This window comes from Arachis ipaensis, chromosome B4 (genome assembly GCF_059453495.1).
Source record: "Arachis ipaensis isolate K30076 ecotype BB chromosome B4, ASM5945349v1, whole genome shotgun sequence".
Classification (NCBI taxonomy): Eukaryota; Viridiplantae; Streptophyta; class Magnoliopsida; order Fabales; family Fabaceae; genus Arachis; species Arachis ipaensis.
Genome location: NC_142439.1, coordinates 119,514,864 through 119,540,822, shown reverse-complemented (window position 1 = coordinate 119,540,822; position 25,959 = coordinate 119,514,864). Strand labels below are relative to the sequence as shown.

The window sequence follows — 25,959 nt, the reverse complement described above, 5'->3', positions numbered from 1 at the left end:
AAATTATAATTTATAAATAACATTTTAAAAATTTTTAGTGATGATACCTAAGCAAATTATTAGTTCAACAATATTAAAAACTAAATACCCAACAACCTAAGAAAGCGTATTTAAAAATTTAAAAGGTAACAACATAAGCAAATAATAAATTATAATTTACAAATAAAATTTTAAAAATTTTTAGTGACGACACTTAAGCAAATAAATTTTCAAACTCAATGTATGACCATCACGTCAGCATAAGAACTTCCTATTTGTATTGCTATAAAGATAAAGATTTTTTTTTTTAAAACAGTATAAATAACCTCACATCTTAATAAGACTGATAATTCTATTTACTTTATTATAATTCTTTGTAATTAGCATAGTAGCTTATAAATTATATAAATTTTTAAAAATATTCTCAAACCCAATTACTTACTTAAAAATTCAAAAAAAAAGTATATTTAAATTTAAATTTAAAATTCTAAACATAATACTTTAATTAAAAATTATAATTAATTTTTTTTAAAATAAGTACACATTAAAAATTAATAACTAACTTAATTATATCAACAATAATTTAAAAAAGAAATTTATAACTTTATGACAATAAATATTAAATTAGAAATTATCAGAATATCAACGGTGGAAATCAAATTAAAAATAAAACCACAAGTAATAACCAAATAATTTCAATTTATATTTTAAAAAATTCTAAATTCCAAACATAAAAATCGAAAAAAACTAAAAAAAAAAGCAACAACTCAAGAAAAGACAATATTTCCACCAAAACAAACATATGTTTGGCATTATTCTATTAGATAGACTCTAAAAGGGATTCCAAAATATGTGCATCTAAATTCTCAAGTTTCATTCTCAATCTTGATCTTCTTGCAAGTTGAGGTATCTCCTTCCACCTTCGAATCTTCCGACTCCGAGGATAGTCGCTTAGTTGGTGTAATAGCATTTTCCAACCCTTCAGATTCACCATTGGCCGTAACTTCATTGGAGAATTCAAGCAACAAATTCTGTACTTTTACCACGTTAAATTAAAGACTTTTTTCTAATCTTTGATTTTATCTCACTAATATTTTTTTAATAAAATTAAGATCTAATTTTGAGAGAACAATCAAACAAAAAAAATTATTTTTTGAACAAATACCTTAACACTTTCTACTTTAGCACCTTCTACTTTCTCCCCTTCAATGATTGAGGATGCCTTTGAAATTGGTAGCAAACCACCGGTGTAGTCAACATCCTAAAATTATAATTAATTATTAATTATTATTTATAAATTAGATACTACTAATGACCAAAGAAGTAAAAAATAAACTGATTTTTAATAGAAAGTACACGTATAATTATACTCACAATTTGAATAGAGTGAGTATCTTTGAATTTATTTATGAGGTCCACATTATCAGTCATCTTCTTAACTTTATAAGAAGGTGAAAAATGTGGATTATCAGATATTTGAACTTCAACGATGAAGAGAAAGGTCTTATCAATTAGGTTGAGAAAAAGTGTAGGTGTATCCGATAAATCTCCTTTCTGCAGGATATTACATAATATATTAATAATAAATAATATAAAAATTACCATTAAAAATATCTTCACTAATATTTTTAGAAATAAATATTGGTTAGAACTTACCAATAGGAATGGATCAAGTATTTTTACACAGCTCTTTCCTAAAACTTGTTTTGCCTCCTTGTCAAAGACTACAAAACATGCAAAATAAAATAAAATAGAATTGATGAACAAAAATCAAAGAACGATTAGATGGGAATAAACAAATAAATTTAAAATAAAAATAATATAAATTTAAAATAAAATAAAAAAATATTAGTAGAAAACTCACGTCTTCATCGAGCCAAACCATCTCAATTGAGTATGACAATGGAGAATTTTCGTAACTTGGTAGTGTCCATAACCGTATCACTCGTATACGTACACACAAATTGTCGATTGTAGGATTGATGTCAGCAATTTTGTGAATACCAGCCATTGAAATAAGTAGAGAGATTTTGGATATATATAAAGAAAGAGATTGATGTACTTTAAATTGTGGTGCTTTACATCTCTCATAACTTATACTTTTATAGTTGCATCATAACTAAATTTTTTTAAATTTGGTTGATTTAATTTTAAATTTAAAAAATAACAAACTAAGTAAAACAACCCAAATTTAAAATTTGAAAATAACAACCTAAACAAATAATAATTTAAAAATTCTAACATAACATAAATCTTTATAATAATATAATAATATATTAATATTAGTACGTAACAATCGAAGAATAATTAACGTAAATTTTTTTAAAACTCTAAATTTCTTTAAAAAAAATTTATGTAGCTGCAATTTAAAAAATAATGCTAAAATGAATTAACAGATATTTAAAAAATAGTGTTATAATATAAAAAAGAACAACTTAAGTAAAATTTAAATAAAATTTAAAAAATAACGACTTAAATAAAATAATTTGAAATTTAAAAAATAACAACCTAAGTAAAACAACCCAAACAAATAAAACAATTTAAAATTTTAAAAATAACAACCTATGTAAAACAACCCAAACTTAAAATTTGAAAATAACAACTTAAGCAAATAATAATTTATAATTTATAAATATAAATATAAAAATTTCTGGTGACGACACGTAAGCAAATAAACTTTCAGACTCAACGTATGAGCACCACGTCAGCAAATTAGCTCCCCATTTGTATTACTATAAAGATAAAGATAAAGATAACAACATCAGCACTTTAACAGCTGACTCAGCATTGAAATTAATACAAGGACCACTATGGTATTTGGAGTTCTATCTGAAAAATCACCATAAAAAAAATTTGGATCTCAAAAACTATTTAAGGTAATTGCATAAATCTCAAGAATCATTAGAAAAATTTACTCAAAGTCTAAATATCATCCTGATCGAATCAAATCAAATCATAGTACTTAGTTATTTATCAATGTTCAATATCGTAACATTTAAAATCATATTAAATTCAAATCATAACCGTATTTAATTTAAAATTTATTTAAAATTTAAAATATTATTTGAATTTGTTAATTCGTATTTATTGGATTAAATTAAATAATATTTAATTATAAATTATAATTTAATACATCTAAAATAATATTAAATAATTAATTATTAATATAATTAAATTATAAAAGACACCAAAAAATAATTAAATTATAAAAACAACCAAATTAAATTAAACAATAAAAATTTAATTCTACTAACTATTAAAATTTTATTACTAAAATTTATATATAATAAATTTAAAAGAAATAATAATTAAAAAAAAAAACAATCAGAAGGAGCCTACCTGATTTTGGATCCAAATTGGAGTGGTCCAACCCAATTTTCATAACTCCTATAAAACAAAAGTGAACTTTGGAATATAATATTATGTTATTTTCATAATTATTGTAAAATAAAATAATTTAAATTACTTATATAAGAGAAACCTAAGAAAATCATTACTCATAATAAGAACAACTCGATAATATTTAATAATGTTCATTATTTATCATCAATAATAAAAATCAATCTGCAATTAAATCATTAATCATGAACGAACAAACTAAATTATATTGAAGAAACCTAAAAAAACTCAAAATAGAGATAAGCAAGAAATTATTTACAAAAAAAAATAAACTAAACAAAGATTCAGAGTTTCAAATGAGGGAGAGAGAGCTCAGATGAGGGCTGAACAGCGGCAAAAACTCAGCCAAAATAAAAGCCGAAGTGTGACAATAACAGCGGAATGGAGCGGAAACGAGGGCTTGAGGCAAGCTCGAACAAGCGACAAAGAGGGAGCACCGCGGCGGAAGCACGGCAATACAGAGGCGGTGGAAGCTCAAAACAAACACAGAAGAGGTTGCAACATAGTTCAGGGAACTAGCGTCGTCGGGACAGTGGCTGCACGAAAGTAGGCAGAGGGTCGCGACAAAGTTCAGGACAGTGGCTTCGAAGTTCGAACAATGGCTGCACGATGGAGGGGAAGGAAGTTGTGACGGCGGCGATAGCAAGGCGATGGCTGGACGGAGAAGGACAAAGAGAGTTGCTGAGGTTGAATGACGAGGATGAAGAATGAATAATGGCTTTGGCTACTGCGCGTTAGGGACTTAGGGTTCATCGGTTCCCATCTGAGCCTAAACACAAACCAAACGACGTTGTCTAGATCAATTTTTAGAAAACTGGTCGGGTTCTGATTCGGTTCGATCGACCGGTTCTTGGCCGATTCAACGATCCAAAAGCAATTTTTAATTTTTTCGATTTTAACATCTAACCAATTTGTTTTTTTGTCCCAGTTCACAGTTCGACTGGTTCAACCGGTCAGTTCGAACCGGTTGTCAGAATTTTGTTCCTTTCTGTTAAGATGGACACAAAATACACTAATTCAGTATCTCTGGACACAATGTCTCTGTCCATGTCTCATCTGTCAAATACGATTTTGTGTCTCTGTGTCTTATCCCTGTAAATAAACACAACCCTAAAAACAGAAATATTTGGTAACCAAAATAAATTAACCAAAAATAGCTTATTTTATTAAAAAATGATAGGTGTCCAAGTCTTTTGAGTAATCAAGTTTAACCAAATTGTTAAAAATAAAACCATTCACGTGTCTGCCAATTTCTTTCTCCTTTATACTACTATACTACTACTACTTTCTTTAATACCATTGTCATCGTCGCTGGCGTCACTGTCGCTGTCGTTGTCATTACTGTCACCACTGTCTTCTTCAACGTCGTTGTCTTGGTGTTGTTGTTATTGATTAATTTCTTCATCTCTTTTTTCTCCTCATCATTCTTTATCCTCATCATTGTCTTTGTTGTCATCTTCATATTCTTCTTCTCTTATAAATATTCAGAAAACCAAAGCATAGAAATTTTAATGCACAATACATAATTTTTTATGCAGCAAAAATTTGCGTTCCATACTTTGAAAATTTGTGTGTTATGTACAAAAAATTGTATACTATACCAATGAAATACATGTAGTATAAAAGGTACTTATGTATATATCACAACAAGTTACAAACTTGAAAAATCAAGAAATCTAAAAAATAGTTCCTTAGTTGGATAAATTCTATTGAAGTTGTAGTTAGTCTTAGATGAACTTATATATATATAAGCGTCCTTAGTTGTTGAGGATACAATAGTTTATTTTCATAACTCAATTTCATCTAGTTTTTTTCTACTGTAATTCTTTTCTGCAACACAATTTTATTTTCTTCTTCTATAATCCAAATGCACCATTATTCATTCATGTAACACATAAATTTGTGTGAACAGTACAAAAATTTTGTTGCATAGCATAGAATTTTTTATGTGCATGATAGAAATTTTGGAAGACTACATACTTAAAATATTGACTCACCCAACTAACAAAATACATTCACAGCAAAAATTGTGCTATGTGCAAAGATTTGTGTGCTATGTGCAAAAATATGTGTACTGTGCATAAAAATATTTATGCTACATCGATAAGTTTGTGTTATATACAAAATTGTGTATTATGCTTCAAAAATTTGTGTACTTCAAAAAAGAAAGAATAGTGATGTATGCACATATTTTTTTTATTGGATTTTGCACCAACTTAGTTGGACTTGGTTACAAAAGGTTTGTACACGTAGCATTACTCTATTTTATTCAACCTTCGTTAATTGTTGTAATAATTAATAAATATTAAATAAAATAATTTCTAACTTTTTTTAATTTTTCTAGCATTATTGTTCTAAAAATAAGATGTGATCTCACATCTTATATTTTTAAATAGAATTAAAAAAAATATTAAACGATAAAAAATTACCTCTTACCCAAAAAAAAAACCTATTTCCATATATTACTAGTACTACAATAACATGCATTCAATCACCTTATTTTAAGTTGTATTTTTAATAAAATTGTAAATAACATCAATTTTTCATCTCATATTTTATTTAGTTAAGTAGAGTAATTTGAGTTGCATACATATTAGAATTTTATAATTGGTATTTTGGTATTTCAATATATATATATATATATATATATATATATATATATATAAAATAAGAACACTGTTTTTGTGTGGTAAGTCTGATTTGAGGAATAATTCGTCCTGTTTAAGGATAAAGCTCTCCTCGTCTAGACTAGATGAGGTATACGTCAGTTTTTTAAGAATGGTGATGGTAAACATTTACAAAAACACTCCAACACTCAAATAAAAAAAATGATATAAGTATATTACAATTTAAAGTGAATAGTATAACTCTCTATTTTGTTGTTATCCCTTCTTATAGAATAGATTAGGTTTTGAATTGTTATAATGCAATTAACTTTGTTTGACCTAATTTCCCTTGATTCAACGTATTACGGAAGTTTATGAATAACCATCTCTTTCATTTTCTGTATGCTTTGATAAGATTCTTTTTGTTTTATTTGTCACATTGCCGATTTATAAGGATAATAAGTCTGAGTTATAACAAACGGATCAAACACCTTATTTGAAAAGAAAAAAACAACAAATATAAGAATAGAGATGAAATAACAATTATGTAAAATAGTCTGTGAATCTATCAAAATTTAATTTTTTGAATTTAAAATTTTTTGTTTGAAATTTAGTTTTTTTTTAATAATTATATCATCCTTAATTTTTAAATATATAAAAAATTAAATATATATGTTATATGCTCAAAATATTAAAAATAAAAAATTAAATTTCTTTAAATATTAGAAGGATAGTTAAAATAACAAGTTAGGATTCTATTTTCTTTTTAAAGAAAAAGAACTAAAATTACATAGTTACTCTTTTAAGTCGTTCTAATTATTTAAATTATGAAACAAATTAGTTTTTTAAAAAATAGAACAAATAAGATTTTCAAAAAAAATTAAAACATTTTTAAAATACTAATGTTCCAATAATTTTAACCTTTTAGTTAATATATTATATATTATATATATTTTTTATAATTAAGATAAACAATTAAAACTATTAGAATACCGTATTTCAAGAACATTTGAATTTCTTTTTGTAACTTATAAGTTCTTAAAGAAACTAAAGTATCAAATAAACTCTAGCAAACACTTTAGGATGAACTTTTAGATTTCTGAAAAACAAAACAAAATAAATGCATCCTTGAAGAAATCGGATTCATAGGTCTTGGAATGTTAGAATATAATGCTGTACAATTTTCATCCTTTTTTGTTACGAATCTATAAATCTAAAACTTCGATTTTTTTTTTTTTAGAAATCTTTTACTCTATTGGCCTATTTATATAATATTTTTGTAATAAAATTAAGTCAAGTATTTCTTTAATCAAATCTAACTAAGTCATTATGCACTTTTTTTTTTTTATACATACTTGTCCGTTTTTTTTTACTACTTTTTTTTTCTCCTTTATTATTATTATTATTATTATTATTATTATTGTCGTCTTCTTTTTTATGCGCACTTCTTTTTCAACGTCGTCGTCATCGCTGTTTTATCTTCTTATTCTTCATATATGTTCAGAAAACTACATGATAGAAATTTTGATACACAACAGAGATTTTGGTATATAATACAAAATTTTTTAAAAGACTACATGTTCAAAATATTGACATCTAACCAACAAAATATGAACAATACATAAATTTTAGTATATAGCACAAAAATTTTGGTGCATAATACAAAAATTTTGGTAAATAGACCACATATTTAAAATATTGACTTATCAAACTAATAAAATATATTTGTAACAAAATTTATGTGTTATTACAAAAATTTATGTGTTATTACAAAAATTTATGTGCTATATATAAATATTTCTATGATCAAGAAGTGCGAAAAACGAGAAGCGATGATGCATGCACGTATTTTTTCTTCCAACGTTTGCGCTAACTTAGTTAAATTTAGTTAAAAAATATTATATATGTAACATCACCGATATTTTTACGGATCTATAAATTTATCTCAAATTTTTCAAAAATGATCTTATTATTTTTTTTTAAATTTTTAATATTTGAATATCTTGTTTTACAAATTTAAAAGTTGATCTATATAAAAATTTAATGATGTAATGATAATGCATATTAGAATAAAAAATTAAATAATCTTGTTATACATGCAAGTCTTTTTGGCAACCAAGTCTAATTAAATTGGTGCAAATCCAACAAAAATCAGTTTCATTAGTGAGCGTGAATACACGTTCCAACTATCCCCACCAAGATAAATGTTAGTCCCACGTTCCTCTTCCTCCTCCTCCTCTTTCTCCTTCTTCTTTGCATTCCTTCTTTTTCTTCACGTGTTTTTTCCTGCTCGTCATTTATATATTACTGCTGTTGCTGTGTTTTTTTTTAACTTTTTTTTCTCTTCTTTCAAGTAATTTTGCAGTATTATGTGTTTCTTCATCTTCTTTGTTTGATTTTTTTTCTATTTTATTCTTGTTAAGAAAGCAAAACAAGAAAAATCACGAGAACTTAAAACAAAATGAAAAAAATGAACAAAAAAAGAAGTAGAAGAAGATGATGATAATGAAGAAGAAAGAGGAGGAGTTTGTTTGTGTGTCGTCATTATTAAGTAATTTTGATTCATTTTGGATTTAAAATAAGGTGCACTTGGTATGTGCTTGTGTTGAACTGAATTTGTTTGTGTATCGTCATCACTGAGCTTAAAAATAGATTTCTCTTTAAATATCTTATTATGACAATTCTGAAACTCTGTGGTGAGACCGTGTGGATAGGTTCCACCCCTACAGCTTTATCTTTTCTGGAGACGGATGACGAGGCTTATGAAGAGTTTTATTGCATTTTGTTTATTCGATGTTAATGTTTCAGTTATTAGTTACTTTTTCCATCGCCTTTATCTTTACGAGTTTTATAAGAGGGATAGGGATTTGATTATGTAGTGCTTGTGAAATTATTAATATGTTTATATATATATATATATATATATATATATATATATATATGTATGTATCCTTTGTAAGTATTGATAATTGTATGGATGAATGTTATCTTTTAAAAAGGTCTTTTGGGCGGTAATACGATTTAAGTTTTAAACAGGTTCATATTTTAGTATTAAATATTATAAGAGCGGTCGTAATACCCGAGCTATCAGAGTGGCGCAGTCGGAAGCGTGACAATTTGATAAGGTGCAATTGGTTTATTGAATTGAGTTTGCTTATATGTCGTCATCATTAAATAATTTTGGTGCATTCTTGATCTATATAAGGTGCACTTAGTCTATGTTTGTTTTGAATCAAGTTTGATTGTGTGTCATTATCATTAAGTAATTTCGATACATTCTAGATTTAAATAAGATGCACTTGGTCCTTGTTTTGAATTGAGTTTGCCTGTATCTCATCATCATTAAGTAATTTCGGTGCATTCTAAATTTAAATAAGGTGCACTTAGTCTGTGCTTGTTTTGAACTGAATTTGTTTGTGTCGTCATCATTAAGTAATTTCGGTGCATTCTGGATTTGAACTGTTATACGCATAAAAAGAAGATGACGATGATGACAATAATGATAATGATAACGATGATGATGATGACGACGACGACGACGACGACGATGATGATGATAGAGGAGGAGGAGGAGGAAGAGGAGGTAGTGATGGTGTGGTGATAACGACGATAATAAAAGAGAAAGATGAGAAAAAAAGAGGATGAGAGACAAAGAAGAAGTAGTAACATCAGAGGTGGGAGGATGAGGAAGAAAAAGACGACGAAAAATAAGTGCCTGATATGAAAAATGATTATAACAACTTAGTTGAATTTGGTTAAGTATTTTACTTGGTCGTAGAGTTTTATTTAAAATTAAAATAACCACTAAAAAATTATTTGGGACAAAGGAGGTACTCCGATTTTAAAGATATTTTTTAATAATTAAAATTTAACACATATAATCGATTAAATCGTGTTATTTTTGTCAAAATCAAATCAGACAAATTAATTTGACTAAAAAATGGTGAATCAAATTTTAAATTGGTCTAAATTAATATTATTTTTTTATAAAAAATAATTATAATATCCCTATTATAAAAATGACTAAAAAACTCTTATTATATATGTTAATTTTGAGAATCCTAAATTCTAGCCATTTTTTTCTTTGTCGCCATAGGGTTAGGATTTAGAATTTCCAATATATATATATATATATATATATATATATATATATATATAATAAGAGTATTTTAGTTTTTTTTATAATAAAAATATTATAATCATTTTTTATAAAAGAATATTAATTTGTACCAATTCAAAATTTAATTTATTAATTTTTTTGCTAAACTGATTTGTTCGGTCTAATTTTAATAAAAATAACACATTTTAATTAATTATATGTGTTAAATTTTAATTTTTAAAAAATATCTTTAAAAAAATACGTTTTTGACAACTTTATCTAAGTCTTTGGGACAAATTTAAAATCTTACTCCTAAAAAGAATTCCCATTAAGTTAGAAATTTTTTATATTAATAAAATAAATATTTTATTTATTAATATATGTAATTTTAAAATAATTTACATATTTAAATAAAATATTTTTAAAATTATATATATTAGTAAATTTCTCTTTAATTATAAGTAGTAAGAGTAAAGTATCGTTTTTGTCCCCAACGTTTGGGGTAAGTCTTAAAGTTATCCCTAATGTTTTAATCGTCCTATTTAAGTCCCTAACGTTTCAAAATTGACTCAATGTTGTCCTGCCGTTAGGGATCTGTTAACAGAATTGACGGCGTGACAAAATTGAGACGATTTTGAAACGTTAAGAACTTAAATAGGACGAAAACGTTGAGGACAAAAATGATATATAGAAATAAATTTTAATTTTATCCTTTAATAATATTAATTTTTTACTATATATAATATTCAATTATTTTTTAATCACATCTAAGTAAATTACATTTAATTATATTACTTTCATTTTAAATAAATTAATTTTTTTATAATTTTACTCTTAAAAATTTTTAATTATCGTAAAATGTTTGTAGAATGATTAGTATATAAACTTGTAGAAAAGAAAAAAATAATATATATATAATAAAATATAAATTATATATTTTATCACTAATATATTAAAATTATTTAAAATTATAAAAAAATAAATATGCAAATATTAATTAATTTTAAAAAATAATCGTCATCATAATGATAAGATCATAAAAAATTAAAAATAATAGTTGTTTAACAAGTGTAGTGTACAGGTGGAAACAACGTAGTTTGACAAAAGTCAAAACAGCAGCTTAATACGCCGCCCAGTCTTCAACGGTAGCTGCTTTTACAATCTCTCTCTCTCTCTCTCTCTCTCTCTCCAATCGGCTAAGACACACAAACCCTTTCTTAATTCTCCGTTCAAATCAAACCATGATCTTCAGATAGCATCACATCATCACACTCAGCTTCCAAAACCAAAAAGGAAAAAAGGTAACAACTTTGCAATTCAGTTTGCAGTTCTGTGTACTGTATTTCTTAGTGCTTTAAGCTTTTAGCTCAATCTGAAACATACCCATTATTTGATTTTTTTTTTCATTAGTTTCCCAAAAATTCAACCTTTTTCTTTACGAAACCCTTTTTTCTCAGTCTCTCATTAGCGGTTACCAACCCCCCAAAAACGAAAAAAAGAAAGTTGCTGAAGTTGCAGTGATTTGAAGAAGGGTTATCAATCATAGATGGATAGTAGCAGTGGAATTGAGAGCAATGGGCGTGTGCCACTTTCAGGGGTTGTTGCAGATTGTGTGAAACGGTGGTTCAGAGACACTCTGAAAGAAGCTAAAGCTGGGGACATAAACATGCAGGTCTTGGTAGGTCAGATGTATTACAGTGGTTATGGTGTTCCCAGAGATGACCAGAAGGTGTGTTCTTTCTCTTATTTTGGTTTTACAAATTAATAATTCTTTTCAATCAATTTTCATTGCATTGGACTTTCTTGAGCTGTTAAGAGTTTGAGGTTCTGTTGTATTATACTATTTGAGAATGTCCATGTTAATTGACAATAGAATCTTCAGGTGGTGACTATGAAAAATTGAAGAAAAATATTAGCATTCTCTATTGGTCTTAATTTTAGTAATGAGATTAATTTTGATGCTGATAATGCATATACACTATTAGGCAATCAAATCTTGTATGTTATATAACTTTAAGATAGTGGGGGATAAGAGTCAAATAATTTCAATGACTGAGTTATATATGAATAGATGACTGTCTATTTAGTTAGGTATGCACAATTAGATGCACTTAAATGGATGCTTCATGTGGAGTTGTGGACACATCTGTAATAGCAGCATAGAATGCTTTATCATGGTTGGGTGTAATGACTTAAATAGTCTTGTGTTCAAACTTAATGTTTTGTGTTTCTAAATTTGTTGCTCCAACTCTTGACTTGTTATACTTCTTGAGAAATTGAAGAAACGGATGTAAATAGTTTGTAGTGTGTGTGGATTCTGTGGGCTGTTAGTTGAATAAAAAGATTAATGCTGGGATTGTGAACTACGTCTGTGGAGTCTGTCGAATCAAAGTGCTTACCTGTTTTTGAATTTTGGTTTCAAGTTCTGATGTCATTGGTTTGGGAATGTAGGGTAAAATTTGGTTGACTAGAGCATCGAGGGTTAGATCTTCAGTTTGGAAAGTTGGTGATAAGCATCCAGGTAAAACTCTCCTTTGTTGCCGACAGCATAGCATCTTTCTTCTTTGTTGGGAATTCTTTGTGACTGTTTCTCGCCCGGTGCATGTATGTTAGGTTATAATGCAAGTGATTCTGATTCTGATGAATTGAAGGAAGATTCTTAAACACACTAAATGCCTAACATTTGAATGGTGAGTTTATCATAATCTTTGAATGCTTTTGTAGTGGAAATCTTTTTTTGCCGTGTTTATCAACTAATAGAACAGCTTTAGGGTTGAATTACTGGAGAGATGGTTCTTTTCATGATCCTGGTTAGGGTCTTATTATTTTCTACCAGGAATAAAACATGGACTTGAAAGGTTAACATATCATTGATTGCATATCTGTGGTATATGAATAGTAAAATGAGATGTTATCAATCTTAAAATGATATGTCATTAATCACTTTAAATCTAATTTTTGCTTAATCAGTATGATAATAGAAATGCATCCAATATAAAGTTTAGAAGTTATGAATCATGAGTCATGTTAGTAGGAAACTACTAGTCAATTGGTTGGTTTTTGTTATGGTTCTTTTTTTCCCACCTCAAATTTCGATAATGTAGCTGAGGAAATCTGCTGAAACTTTTAGTTAGATCACCAGAAGGGGCTAGAATAGGGTTATAGGGACCAGATCAGTTTTGGGTTTATACAAACTCAGTTTGATCTTATATGCATGAACCTATGGATGAATATATTTGTTAGTCAATATCAATAAAAACAAATCACAGCTATCTCACCATGTCCGAATGGACAAATATGTACCATGGTGAAGTCTTTGCAATATGAATTAACCGAGAAACATTGTAGATACACTAATTACTCCCTCCATTCCATTTTATCTGTCATTGTCGCATTCTAGTACACCCTGGGATCAATGTATCTGCTCAGATGTACCAAAACATGTAAGTGACAATTAAAAATGAACAAATGGAATGTTTGAGTCCACATATGACAACAAATATAACAACAACAACAAAGCCTTGTCCTGCTAGATGGGTTGGTTACATGGATCAAACGACGCTATTGAAATCTATCATGTATCATGTCTATAGAGAAATCGTTTATATGTAGATATTGTTTGATTACTTCATGGTTAGTCTTCGTAAGTCTTCTTCTGTTATTCACTCCTTGTTCATCTTCCATCTCATTCATCCTCTTGACTGAGTGCTTTGTCGGTATTCTTCTCACATGTCCAAATTATCTTAGACGTGATTCTACCATCTTTTCTATAATAGGTGCTACTCTAACTCTCTCTCTTATATCTTCGTTCCTTATTCTATCTAATTGCGTATGACCACTCATCCACCTGAACATCTTCATTTCTGCCACACTTAACTTATGTCCGTACCCTCCTTTGGCCGCCCAACACTCTGTATCATAAAGTATAGCCGGTCTGATAGCAGTGCGATAGAATTTACGTTTAAGTTTTAAATACACTTTTTTGTCACATATGAAATTAGACGCATTCTACCATTTTGACCAATTTGCTTGAATCCTATGATTTACATTCTGTTCAGTCTTTCTATTATCCTGTATGATGTACCCAAGATACTTAAAACTTTTAACTTTTCGGAGGATGTTTTCTCCAATCTTTACCTCTGTATTAGGGTTTTTCCTTTGATGACCGAACTTACATTCCATATATTTCGTATTGCTATGGCTTATGTACAGACCATACACATCTAGTATTTTTCTCCATAAATCCAACTTCTTATTTAGGTCTTTTCTTGACTCTCTAATAAGGGACAATATCATCGGTAAAAAGCATGTACCATGGTACAAGCTCTTGGATATGCTCTATGAGTACTTCCAAGACTAATGTGAAAAGGTATGGACTTAAGGATGATCCCTGGTGTAATTTTATACCAATAGAAAATTTTTCTGTTACACTATCTTAAGTCTTCACACTAATTGTAGCCCTATCATGCATGTCTTTAAGTGCACGAATATATGCGATCCTTGCTTTCTTCCTTTCCAAAACCTTTCACAAGACTTCCTTTGGCATCTTATCATACACTTTTTCCAAATCAATAAATACCATATGTAGATCCCATTTATTATTACAATACCTTTCTATCATCCTTCTTAACCTATGTAGCTGTAGTGGTGGATCTATCTGATATAGAACCAAATTAGTTTTCTATTATTTGTGTCTTTTGTCTCAGTCTCCGTTCTATCATCTTTTCTCATAACTTCATGATATGACTTATGAGTTTGATCCCTCTATAGTTTTCGCAATTCTGTATATCTCTCTTATTCTTGTAAATATATACCAATGTGCTCTTTCTCCACTCATCTGAAATCTTCTTTTACCCTAAAATCTCATTAAAAAGCTTGGTTAATCAACTGATGCCTTTCTCTTCAAGGCCCTTCCAAACTTCAATCGGAATATTATCGAATTCTACTGTTCTACCATTTTTCATCCGCTTTAGAGCCTCTTTTACTTCGAAGTCTCGAATCTTTCGATAGTAGTCGAAGTTTTAATCTTCTTCCCTTGTGCATAACCGACCAAGGGTCGAAAGAGTCTTCTGTCCTTCATTAAATAACTCGTAGAAGTAGTTCTTCTATCTTTCATTGATCTTATCTTGAGCTGAAACTTTTCCGTCTTTATCTTGTATGGACTTAACCTGATTCAAGTCTCTCGTTCTTCTTTTACGGCTGTTTGCTATTCTATATATATTTTTTTCTTCTTCCTTCGTGCCTAAAGACTGGTAGAGACCTTTATATGCTCTTGTTCTTACTTTACTAACAGCCACTTTTGTCTCTTTCTTAGCCGTCTTATATTTTTTCTAATTATCTGCATTGCGGCACAAAAATCACTTTTTAAAGTACTCCCTTTTTGCGTTTATCTTTTTTTGTACACTTGTATTCCACCATCAAGACTCCTTGTCTCTTTGGTCATATCCTTCTAGTTTCACCAAAACTTTCTTTGTTGTTTTTCTAATAACTTCTGCCATCTCCCTCTACATCTCCTCTGCGCTTCCATCCCCTTTTCACTTTGCCTTTTCTCGTACCCGTCTTAGGAAGCTTTGTTGTTCCTCACTTTTCAGCTACCACCACCTCGTCCTTGGGTTCTTCGTATAATGTCTTTTTCTCAATTTTTGCTCAATGCGAAAATCTTTGACAAGCATCCTATATTGTGTTGTTAAATTCTCTTCTAGAATAATTTTACAATTAATACAAAATTTCCGGTCAACTCTCTTCAACAAGAAGAAGTCGATTTGAGAGCTTGTCATGTCACTCCTAATAGCAAATATATGAAAAAAAAATTGATGGTAGTTCTTTGATTTGGAAATGCAATGTACTACTAGCAAATTAAATATTAAAGTAGAAAGGTTCAGGAGGCCCATAATATTAGGGCATAACAAATTGGTTATGTCAGCCTTGAGCCTTTGTTCCTGAATGCATCTTTTTCAATAATAAATGTGTGTAGGGTTTAACTGATGAGATTTGTTGGGGTGGTCAATGTATCCCAGAATCTTTGCATTGAGCTTCACATTCACAACTTACAATTCTTGTGCTCTTTTGTTTCGTAGGAATGCATGCCAGGCACCTCGCTTTGTAACAACCGTCATGGATGTTATTGCTACTTAACAGTTTTCTATTTGGGTTTCTGATGTTTGTTTGATTTTACAAACTTCTGTTTTAACGTCTAGATCTCACTAGGTTGGACTTGGTATATCACGCATTAAGATAATCTATGGTATAGATTTGAACCATGAAAGAGTAGCATCCACCATCGTTCAAATAATCATACCATTGGATTACTTTAATGCATGATATAGTAAGTTTTGTTCGGTGTATCATAGCAGTGTTCTTTGTTTCTATGACCTATAGAAAAGGCAACATTGTTACTTTTTGTACAAGTTGTTGCTTGGTAATTGAAGGTATTTTTCTTAATCCTCTCGTTGTATCATAACAAATATAAGATGATCGTACATAATAACATCATAATTTATTTTCTTTTTAAACATGGAATGTACAAAAGGCTAAACTCTTGAGGATTCCAAATGATGTTTAACATCCTTGATTTTAGACTATCTGATTTCATGGATGCAATATTTAAAGCTAATTGCAAGCTGCTCAAAAATGGCCGATTTTATTTCATGGAGATACCTGGAGCTATCGACCAAGTTTACCATCGGCAATGACAAAGGAAGGTCTGGGTTCGAGTAATGTCCTGCTCAAAGTTGCCAACGGCCCTCCATGGCAGATGTTGGCGTTGGCAATGGATGATGAAGTTGATGTAAGTACTAACCACACTAAACATTAAGCCAATAAAATAGGTCAATAGCCAACATCTTATAGTTTTTACTTGATGACCCTTCAGATTCTATAAATGATTCCACTAAAGACCCTAAACACTAGATCAATGACAGTAAAGAAACGAGTTAGCCATATAAATTCCAGTTTTTTTTTATTGTTGCTTAGAAACCCTTCAAGAAAAATTGTTCTTTTAGAAATAAAAGTTCAATACAGTAAAGTGGAGTATAATATAATGTAGAAGAAACAAAAGACAAAAGTAGTCAAACAAGACAAAAAACAAGAGTACCAAGACTCAACTTCTAGTCACTCCTCATTGCTTGCAAAGGATTTGAGCACTATATCCACCTCTATTCGTGTGCTCCGGAAGACATCCTTATTTTCGCTTAACCAAACATTTCAGATTATTGCATAGAATAAATCCTTAAAAAAAGACCTTCAAAAACATCATTCTTAAAGAGACCATCATCATTATTATTATTACAGTTATTTAAAAAAAAAACACTTCGTTGTTTCTTGGGCATGAGAGCAGGACAAATATATAACTCCAAAGAAATTTGGGTCTATAATGACTTGATTTGGGATTTTTGTTTTATAGATAGATACCATTATACATCCTAAAGGACTATCTGGTCTCCACCATCTTTGGTGATTGTTGTGTTGATATTGTAAGGAAGTGTTTGTTTTGAGGTACTGAGACAAAGACTGAGAGACTGAGACTCAATATCATGTTTGTTGGTTCAGAAATTGGTACTAAATTTCTCCCTGTGTCCCTAAAATTTTAGTATTTCAGCACCTCCAAAAAGTAGGGACACATGGGACTAAAATTTTTAGAGATGAAGACTAAAACTTTAATAACATTTTATACTTAAAATATTCTCATTTCAATTAATTAATTCCAATTTTACCTTTTGTATAAATTAAATTAGAATTTCATTCTTGTTTCAATTTTTGTCTCCCACTTTACATCAATACTAAGATTTATTTCAATCTCTGTCTCTTAGTCTCTGTCTCTCAGTCTTCAGTCTTTCCGTCTCTGTCTCTCCACCAAACGTTACCTAAATGTTATAAGGGCAGTGTGAACATTTTGATCTAATTTTAGACATACTCATCATTTTTTTTTATGACAATTTGTTGTTGATCTTTCACCAGACTTTGTGATGGATAAAATCTTCCCACATTTCTCTCCTACAATCATCAGTTAAATCGTTCGCAAATCCTATAAACCATTTCACAGCTTCTGGGAATGAAAACAAAATGGCCGGTAAAAGGCTTCATAATACTAAGACATGACAAATCTACCTACACACTGGTTTGACCCTGCAACAAATCCTGAGAAACATGTTGAAAGGCATAACTATGAGAAGCTGAAACAGCAGAATATATACCATAACTCAAATGGGAGACACAAATTTCTAAAATTTTATTGTCTGCTGTGAATAGATAACAAGAATGCATACAAGAAGGCGTTTAAGTATTACAATGTATAGCAGATTCACACACGTGATCAAGAAATTTTCAAACTCACTCAAGGCAATCAAGAAACTCTTGAATGAGCACCTGCTATAAGATCATGATAACACAAATTTTAAAATAGATTTAATTGTTTGATCTCTAGAGAAAACCAAAGTTTTCATTGCACATAATTGGTACATAAAAATTGATGATATACTCCTCTTTGTATAATGTTTTATGAAGAATTCTTCATGCTCAAATCACGTGTACCTAAGAAGGAAATATGACACACTCTGTTTGAACAGCTGAAGCTGAATCATAGCTTGTAGTTCTCCAAGTACCATCTGTATGTATCAACAAGACCATCCTTAAGGGAGATTTTCGGTGTCCAACCAATGCCAGCAAGTTTCGAGCTGTCCATCAACTTTCTTGGAGTCCCATCAGGCTTTGAAGTATCCCAAACAAGAGCTCCCTCAAATCCGACCACTTCTTTCATCAGCTCGGCCAATTCCTTAATAGTAACCTCTTTCCCACTCCCTACATTCAAATGCTCTAGTCCACTATACTTCTCCATCATGAAAACAACTGCATCAGCTAAATCGTCAACATGCAAGAACTCCCTCAATGGACTTCCAGTGCCCCACACTACAACCTCCTTGGCACCGTTGATCTTTGCCTCATGAAACCTTCGCATCAAAGCAGGCAAAACGTGTGAATTCTCCGGATGAAAATTGTCGTAAGGCCCATACAAGTTGGTCGGCATTCCAGAAATCGCATCCCACTTATACTGAATTCTGTAAGCCTGGCACATTTTAATCCCAGCAATCTTAGCAATCGCATACCACTCATTCGTGGGCTCTAAGGGACCAGTAAGCAAAGCATCTTCTGGGATTGGTTGAGGTGCAAACTTCGGGTATATGCAAGAGGAACCCAAGAACAGTAACTTCTTAGTGCCATTACGATAAGCAGAATCAATGACATTGGTCTGGATCTGGAGGTTTATGCTAATGAAATCAGCAGGGTAGGTGTTGTTGGCGTGGATACCACCGACTTTTGCTGCAGCTACAATAACATATTCAGGCTTTTCAGAGGCAAAGAAGGCTTCAACATCATATTGGCGAGTGAGATCTAGCTCAGCATGGGAACGTAAGACGAGATTAGTGAACCCAAGTTGTGTCAGCTTGCGAACAATGGCTGCACCAACAAGACCCCGGTGACCAGCGACAAAAACTTTAGCAGATTTGTCAGCTAGAAATGAGTTTGATGCCAATGCTGCAGCAAATACACAAAAAGAGAGAATTCAGGGTTTCAGAAACTCATCTACAATGAAAACAGCAATTACTAAATAACCAGAAATTTTTGGTTTGGCGAAAATGTGTTTATATTATTATCGACTCATCAATACACCGGTAGTTCATATATGGTTTTAGGAATTTAGATCTGATAAAGTGAGAGATTAATCACCATTGAATTTGTAACTCTCATTATTTGTGATCCCCACTATCTTAATTTAAGAGTAATTAACCCCTCAGTTTATCACTTTATCAACTCCCTCACTTTAGAGAATCTTGATCCTTGTTTTTATATATCTAATGACTACCCTTGAATCCAATCAAATTATTGTTGGAACAAAGTGAAAGGGTGTAGGAACCTAGTATCCAATGAAGATGAAAATCAGAAACATCTGTGTTTGTATTACTCACAGAGAATAAAATTTGCTAGGTATTAAAGAGACCAAGCTTTCCCAAGTTCAAATTCCAGTTCTGAGATATTCCTCTCAATATCTCTCTCCTTCCCTATATAGTCATCCAGCTTCCCTCCAAACCTGAACATTTTCTCTCCTATCCCAACCTACACTTAAATTACAATTAAGCCCCCTTTGAGATACCAGTCCACTTTCAACTCTTTCTATCAGGTGCCTAACAGTAGAATACTCTCAAATGGAATAACATTACTTGGGAAATGGAAAATTGATACAATACTATTAATTGTGGATCCGAACAATAAGCTTTGTGCACAACACCCAACTAGGGCTGGCAATGGGTAGGGTAGGGTTTGGACTCTACCCTAACCCTACCCACGGGTTGAAAACTTTCTTAAAACTGCACTCTATCCTACCCGCGGGTTGAGAATCTCTTACCCCTAACCCTACCCGCAGAAAAATAAAAAATTTTCAAGCAAATATAAAATTCAATCATTCCAAATTTCATACATATTAATGAAATAGAAAATAAAAAATTAAGTTCAAATTAAAATTAAAAACAATAAAATCTTAAAGAAATCCAACATAAAATTACAAATAATATGATCATCAACTAGCTTAGTAGTTATTTCAAGTTTTTATAAGAATAAGATTGTGAGTTCAGCACTCACTTTTTTCACTACATACATAACTTTTACATATATATTATATAATATGTGCGGGTAGGATAGGGTAGGGCATACCCTGAACCCGTACCCTACCCTACCCGCAAGCAAACTCGCACCGTACCATACCCTACTCTACCCTCTACCCGCCGTGGGTCGGGTAGACAACCTTACCCGAACGGGTTGGTCCGGGTTTGATACCCGCGGATAAGATATATATTGCCAACCCTACACCCAACTGCAGTGTAGCATTACTCCTCGGACTTCTAGTCGAATCCTATTGAATCTTAGTTTTAAAAGCATGAATCATCTCAGAATTCAGAGGCTTAATTCAATTAGGGAAAGGATTTCAGATCATTTCAATAAATAATTTTTCTCAGCATTTAAACATTAAAAAAAAAAAAGAGCGAGAGGAAGAACCACTGTTGTCATGGCTTCCCATGTTGGTGTGTGATGCAAGATCTGGTTGTCTGGTAAAGCAGCAGGTTTTCAAAGTTCAAATCAAAACCTGAAACAAATCAACATTGTGAAGAACAGATTAAACAAACAAGTTCCAAGTTACTAACAACAGTAAACAACTAAGCATTTCTCTCATTAAGTAAGGTCGGGTAAGACCAAACAGCACCATTGTGTTAAGCTATTAAATCAAATGATTTTTTTCTTAGACCTATCTAGTATTTTTATTGGCGTTTCTACATGTCTTGTAATCACATAAACAAGAATCTCCTTTACAAAAATGAGCAAACCACCGACACCATCACCACAAATCAAGGGTTTCATCAAAATCTAGTTAGCAAAAACGGCTACAAATTTCAACGAAAAACCACTTCGAAAATGGTGAAATGAGACGAAGGGTGGAGGAAAAACTGAAAATTTTACCTGATGCTACTGACTGAAAGAAAGCCAAAGGAATCAAAGCTTTTTGATGTAGTGAGAAAATGAGAAAGAGACTGAGTGAGTGAAGCTGAAGAGTTGAATTGGATTCCTGTGATGGTGACTGAGATCTGAAATGTAGCGTCTCTGCCGGAGAGAAGAACGGCGGCGGCGGAGGGAGAGAGTGAGGTATAGGTGTCGGTGTTCTGAGATCAAATCAGAAAGGCAAATTAAAAAAAGATAAAGAAAAAAGAATGAAGCGTCCCTCTTCTTAGTTCTTAGTTCTTCTTACCTAGTTACCTTAGGCTAATTTTTTATTATTATTATTATTAAGAAAAAAAAAGATAACTCCATCAAATGTAGATTTTTTTTTTTAGTCACAAAAAAAAAAACAAGTCACCAAAAAAAATGTGGATTTTTTTTCTTAAATTACTGACTAATTTTTAACCCGGATCAAACATACCGAAGATTTCAATATTTATTTATTTATGTTTTTGTTATAAATAACGTATGCATATAGATTACGTTTAAAATGAGCACAATAATTATATATTTATTAGATATATTATATTTATATAGATTATTAAATTTTATAAAAGTACTATTTATATACTAAAATTAACTATTAAAATTAGTCACCAATATATTTTTGTATTAATACATGTGTAGTTTAATTTATTTTTAATGTATATTTATATTTCAACATGTATTTTATACTAATAATTAATTTTGGTGATTGATTTTAGTGCATATGTAGTATAACTCTAGATCTTATTAGATAAAAATTAAAAGCTAATATAAAAAACGAGTATTAATAGACTCTAATAAATACATAAATGATAATACTTTAATACACAATACTTTAAATGGCAACAAAATTTTTTATTTTTAAATAATTAAATATACAATATATAAATACAAAAAATATGAATATTTTTTATTCATTAAGATTAATTATTATATAAAATATTTTTATAATATTAAAAAATTATATAAAAACTAATATTTTAAACTGTAACATAAAAATATAACATAATTAAAATTTTATTTTATATTATTTAACAAATAATTAGATTATTATATTCAAAATTATTCACTAACTAATTTTGTTAAAAATATTATTATATAATATAATTTTCATCAAAATATTTTAAAAATATAATTTATTTAAAATATTATATATATAATACATAAAAATATTAATTTTTTAAATTTTTTTAAAAAGATTGAATAAATAATATAATTCAAAATACATGCCTACCATATTATATATTTACTTATATTAGTAAGACCTAAACTAATTAAACTTTTTTTTTCAAAGATAGATGTATTTTATTCATTAATTTAAAACAAAATACAATGGGATCCATGTTAGGACATATAGCAAAAGAAAGAGAAAATTTCTAAAGTTCACTAAAGCGTGAATTCAACAACAAAACATGAATGAGAGAGAAAATAAATTAGAAAAAAGAAAGTGAATGCAGAATTAGAAATTGAAAGACAACTCATTCACAAGTTTCAAGCATGACTCCACCGTTGCTTCTGGAGGGATCAATTCATGTTCAAAGATCATGTTATTCTTGGATTTTCACATTTTTTAGCACAACGTTGCTAACAACACCAACTGCGACGACCCACCATGTCGAACTTTGAAGTGCTCAGATCTCTCTAACCAGAAGGTGAGTTGTTGTTGACAAAATTTATTGTGATGGGACTTTTATTCCATACCTCTTTTGCTTTTTCGCATAAGAATAGACAATAATTGATCGATTCTGCATCTTGTTGGCAGCGGCAACATAATGAAAAAATAGAAGGGAGGCGCTGGTTGAGCAGATTAAGGACAGGGAGCTTCTCGTGCATGCTTCTCCAGAGAAAAATCTTTAATTTTGGAGGAAGAGAGAGCCTCTACATTTGACACCCGATTTCTTTATGTTGGAGAATTTCTGAACAAAACTCTATTGGAGAGTGCTTGAAATGATACGCCACTTGGTAGCCAGAGCTTGCGCCTCATATTTCCTGCTTTGAGTTGTATTTCATTGAAGTCTGTCTTCACCGTTTAAGATTGTGATTGATAGAATTTGCTGACTAATTTTAGATAAGAAGAGTTGATTAATTAGATTATGATTCCAACTACTATTGGATAGCCTTAAATCTTTTACCCGCATAATGTTATGTCTCTGAATTTCTGTGACAGTTGAAGGAGGGATTAGGAATGGATGATTGAGAGGAAGCCAAGGGTCAAGGAGAATTTGGATGTTGTTGCCATTGCCAACCCACCAAATAAGCTGTTTTTCCATAACTTAATGACCTTCTAGAAGGTAAGTTATCCGTCTCTGCTTTCATGATAAAACTGTATCTATAGTATTTTTTTTATAGACTCTGACCGTAAGAGAATCTAGTTGGATAGCTAGTTTTCAGTATTGTTTAGCAAGCAATACCAGATTTTGGACTTGTAGGTCTTTAAATCTGAGACCGCCTTTTTCTTAGGCTTTGACATAAGATCCCAACTCACCCAAGCCATTTTTCTTTCTGAACTTTTTTTACTCCACCAAAATTGAGATAAAATACCATGAATTTCTCTGATTAGAGAGTCAAAGAGTTTAAAGCAAGAGAAAGAGTAAATAGGAATCGGCTCTCCCACTGCTTTTATCAAAAGGTGTCTGCCAGCTGATGAAAGGAGACTCCTTTTTCATCCTTGAACCCTCTTCCTTACTTTCACTTTAATGGAACTGAAGGTTACTTTCTTAAAATGTTGGATAACCGAGGGCAGTCCCAAGTATTTATCTTGAGCTCCTATGTGATTAATATTTAGTCTATCTGCCAAGTTCAATCGAACCTCTGTAGGAGTGTTATTGCTGAAAAATAAAGATGATTTATCCAAGTTCACCTTTTGGCTACTCACATTCTCATAATTCAAAAGCAGCTCCATAATTCTGTCACAGCTATCCTCATTCATCTTACAAAATATAATTGAGTCATCTGCAAAGAAAAGGTGATTTATTGTTGGGCATCTTTGATTAATTTGAATACATGAGAGGATACCATTTTGCTCTGCCTTGTTCAGAAGGTAGGAAAAATCTTCCGCATAAAATAGAAAAAGATAGGGAGATTGAGGGTCACCTTGACGGATACCTCTATTTGGCTTGAAAAAGTCATAGAGTTGTCCTTCAACAACGACAGAGTAAGAAACAGTTGTCACCACTTCTTGTATCCAGCTAATCCATCTTGAATCAAAACCAAGCTTCTCTAGCATAAACCATAGAAATTGCCACTCAATTCTATCATATGCTTTGTTCATATCAAGTTTCAAACCCATTTCATTCACCAAACTCCTCTTATTAGTTTTCAAGTAGTGCATGCATTCATGGGCTATAAGAATATTGTCAGAGATTAGTCAGCCTTTCACAAAAGCGCTTTGAGTTGGACTAATCAGACAATTCATGAAACTCTGGAGCCGATGAACCAATACCTTTGCATATGGGATCTTAGGAATTAGGCAAATGTGGGTGTAGTTGAAGCTTTTTAATATTCTTCCACTAACAAAGAAATTCTAGATTGCTTTAAAAACATATTCCGCTACAATATCCCAATAGAATTGAAAGAATTTAGAAGTGAATCCGTCATCACTTGGGACACTCTGGGGATGGACATTAAAAACTGCTCTCTTAACTTCCTCCATTGAGACTGGATGCAACAATTTACGATTCATGGCAGGGGTAACTTTAGCACCAAAATCTTCAAATAGAGGGGCTAGATCAGCATTGTTAGTTGAAGTAAACATTTTCTTAAAGTATTCCTCGGCAACCGTAGCAATCTCTCCATGAGTGGTGGCATAACTTCTATCATTCTTTTTCAATTTTCAGATTTTATTTCTCCGAATTTGAGATTGGTAGGATTGATGGAAGAATTTAGCCTTTTTTTCATCCTCCTTTAACCATTTCACCACTTTAAGTTCTTTTTTCAACTCATTCAGTTGGTCTCCGCCATTAATTCCTGCTTCTCTGAGGGCTTTAATTCTATCAAGAAGGTTCTCAATCTTCTTTTTAGAATTGGATTTGGATGACTGTTGCCAAAACACTAATTGATGACGACACATTTTTATTTTTTGTGCAAGAATAAACATTGTTGAACCCTTAACCTTGAACTCCAAGCAGCTGCGATAACATTCCTTATTTCCTCCATTATACACCAACGATCTTGAAATTTGAATTTTCTCTTGGACTTCTCCATTTGAGGATTAGTATCCAAGAAGAGTGGCGTGTGATCAGATCCATTTTTCAACAATCTAATCACTGAAGCAGCAGGGTAGATATTTAACCAGCCCCTTGAAGTGAGCATTCTATGCAATCTCTTGACAATATGCTCCAAACCCCTTCT

At 30.6% G+C, this 25,959-nt stretch overlaps 3 protein-coding genes across 4 annotated transcripts; 1 reads left to right on the top strand and 2 right to left on the bottom strand.

The window, feature by feature from the left end:
• Positions 1–845: 845 nt before the first annotated feature.
• Positions 846–3,361, bottom strand: LOC148568962 (uncharacterized). Its single transcript, XM_088484836.1, has 6 exons — positions 3,319–3,361; positions 2,761–2,808; positions 1,636–1,703; positions 1,354–1,533; positions 1,168–1,240; positions 846–982 (listed from the first exon to the last, which is right to left on the bottom strand). The coding sequence occupies exons 1-6, from the start codon at positions 3,359–3,361 to the stop codon at positions 846–848; spliced, it is 549 nt and encodes a 182-aa protein (XP_088340962.1).
• Positions 3,362–11,172: 7,811 nt separating this feature from the next.
• Positions 11,173–16,595, top strand: LOC107639656 (uncharacterized). Its single transcript, XM_016343207.3, has 5 exons — positions 11,173–11,384; positions 11,541–11,812; positions 12,535–12,604; positions 12,697–12,773; positions 16,161–16,595. Exons 2-4 carry the CDS (start codon positions 11,630–11,632, stop codon positions 12,744–12,746), a joined length of 303 nt encoding a protein of 100 aa, XP_016198693.1. The 5' UTR covers positions 11,173–11,384; positions 11,541–11,629; the 3' UTR covers positions 12,747–12,773; positions 16,161–16,595.
• A 1,693-nt stretch (positions 16,596–18,288) lies between these two features.
• Positions 18,289–21,957, bottom strand: LOC107639655 (putative GDP-L-fucose synthase 2). 2 transcript variants are annotated; one of them, XM_016343205.3, is made up of 3 exons: positions 21,589–21,957; positions 21,130–21,217; positions 18,289–19,614 (listed from the first exon to the last, which is right to left on the bottom strand). In XM_016343205.3, exons 2-3 carry the CDS (start codon positions 21,149–21,151, stop codon positions 18,659–18,661), a joined length of 978 nt encoding a protein of 325 aa, XP_016198691.1. In that variant the 5' UTR covers positions 21,152–21,217; positions 21,589–21,957; the 3' UTR covers positions 18,289–18,658. The 2 variants fall into 2 exon arrangements, with proteins under 2 accessions (XP_016198691.1, XP_016198692.1); XM_016343206.3 differs by having other exon boundaries at positions 21,133–21,217; positions 21,589–21,848.
• Positions 21,958–25,959: the final 4,002 nt, after the last annotated feature.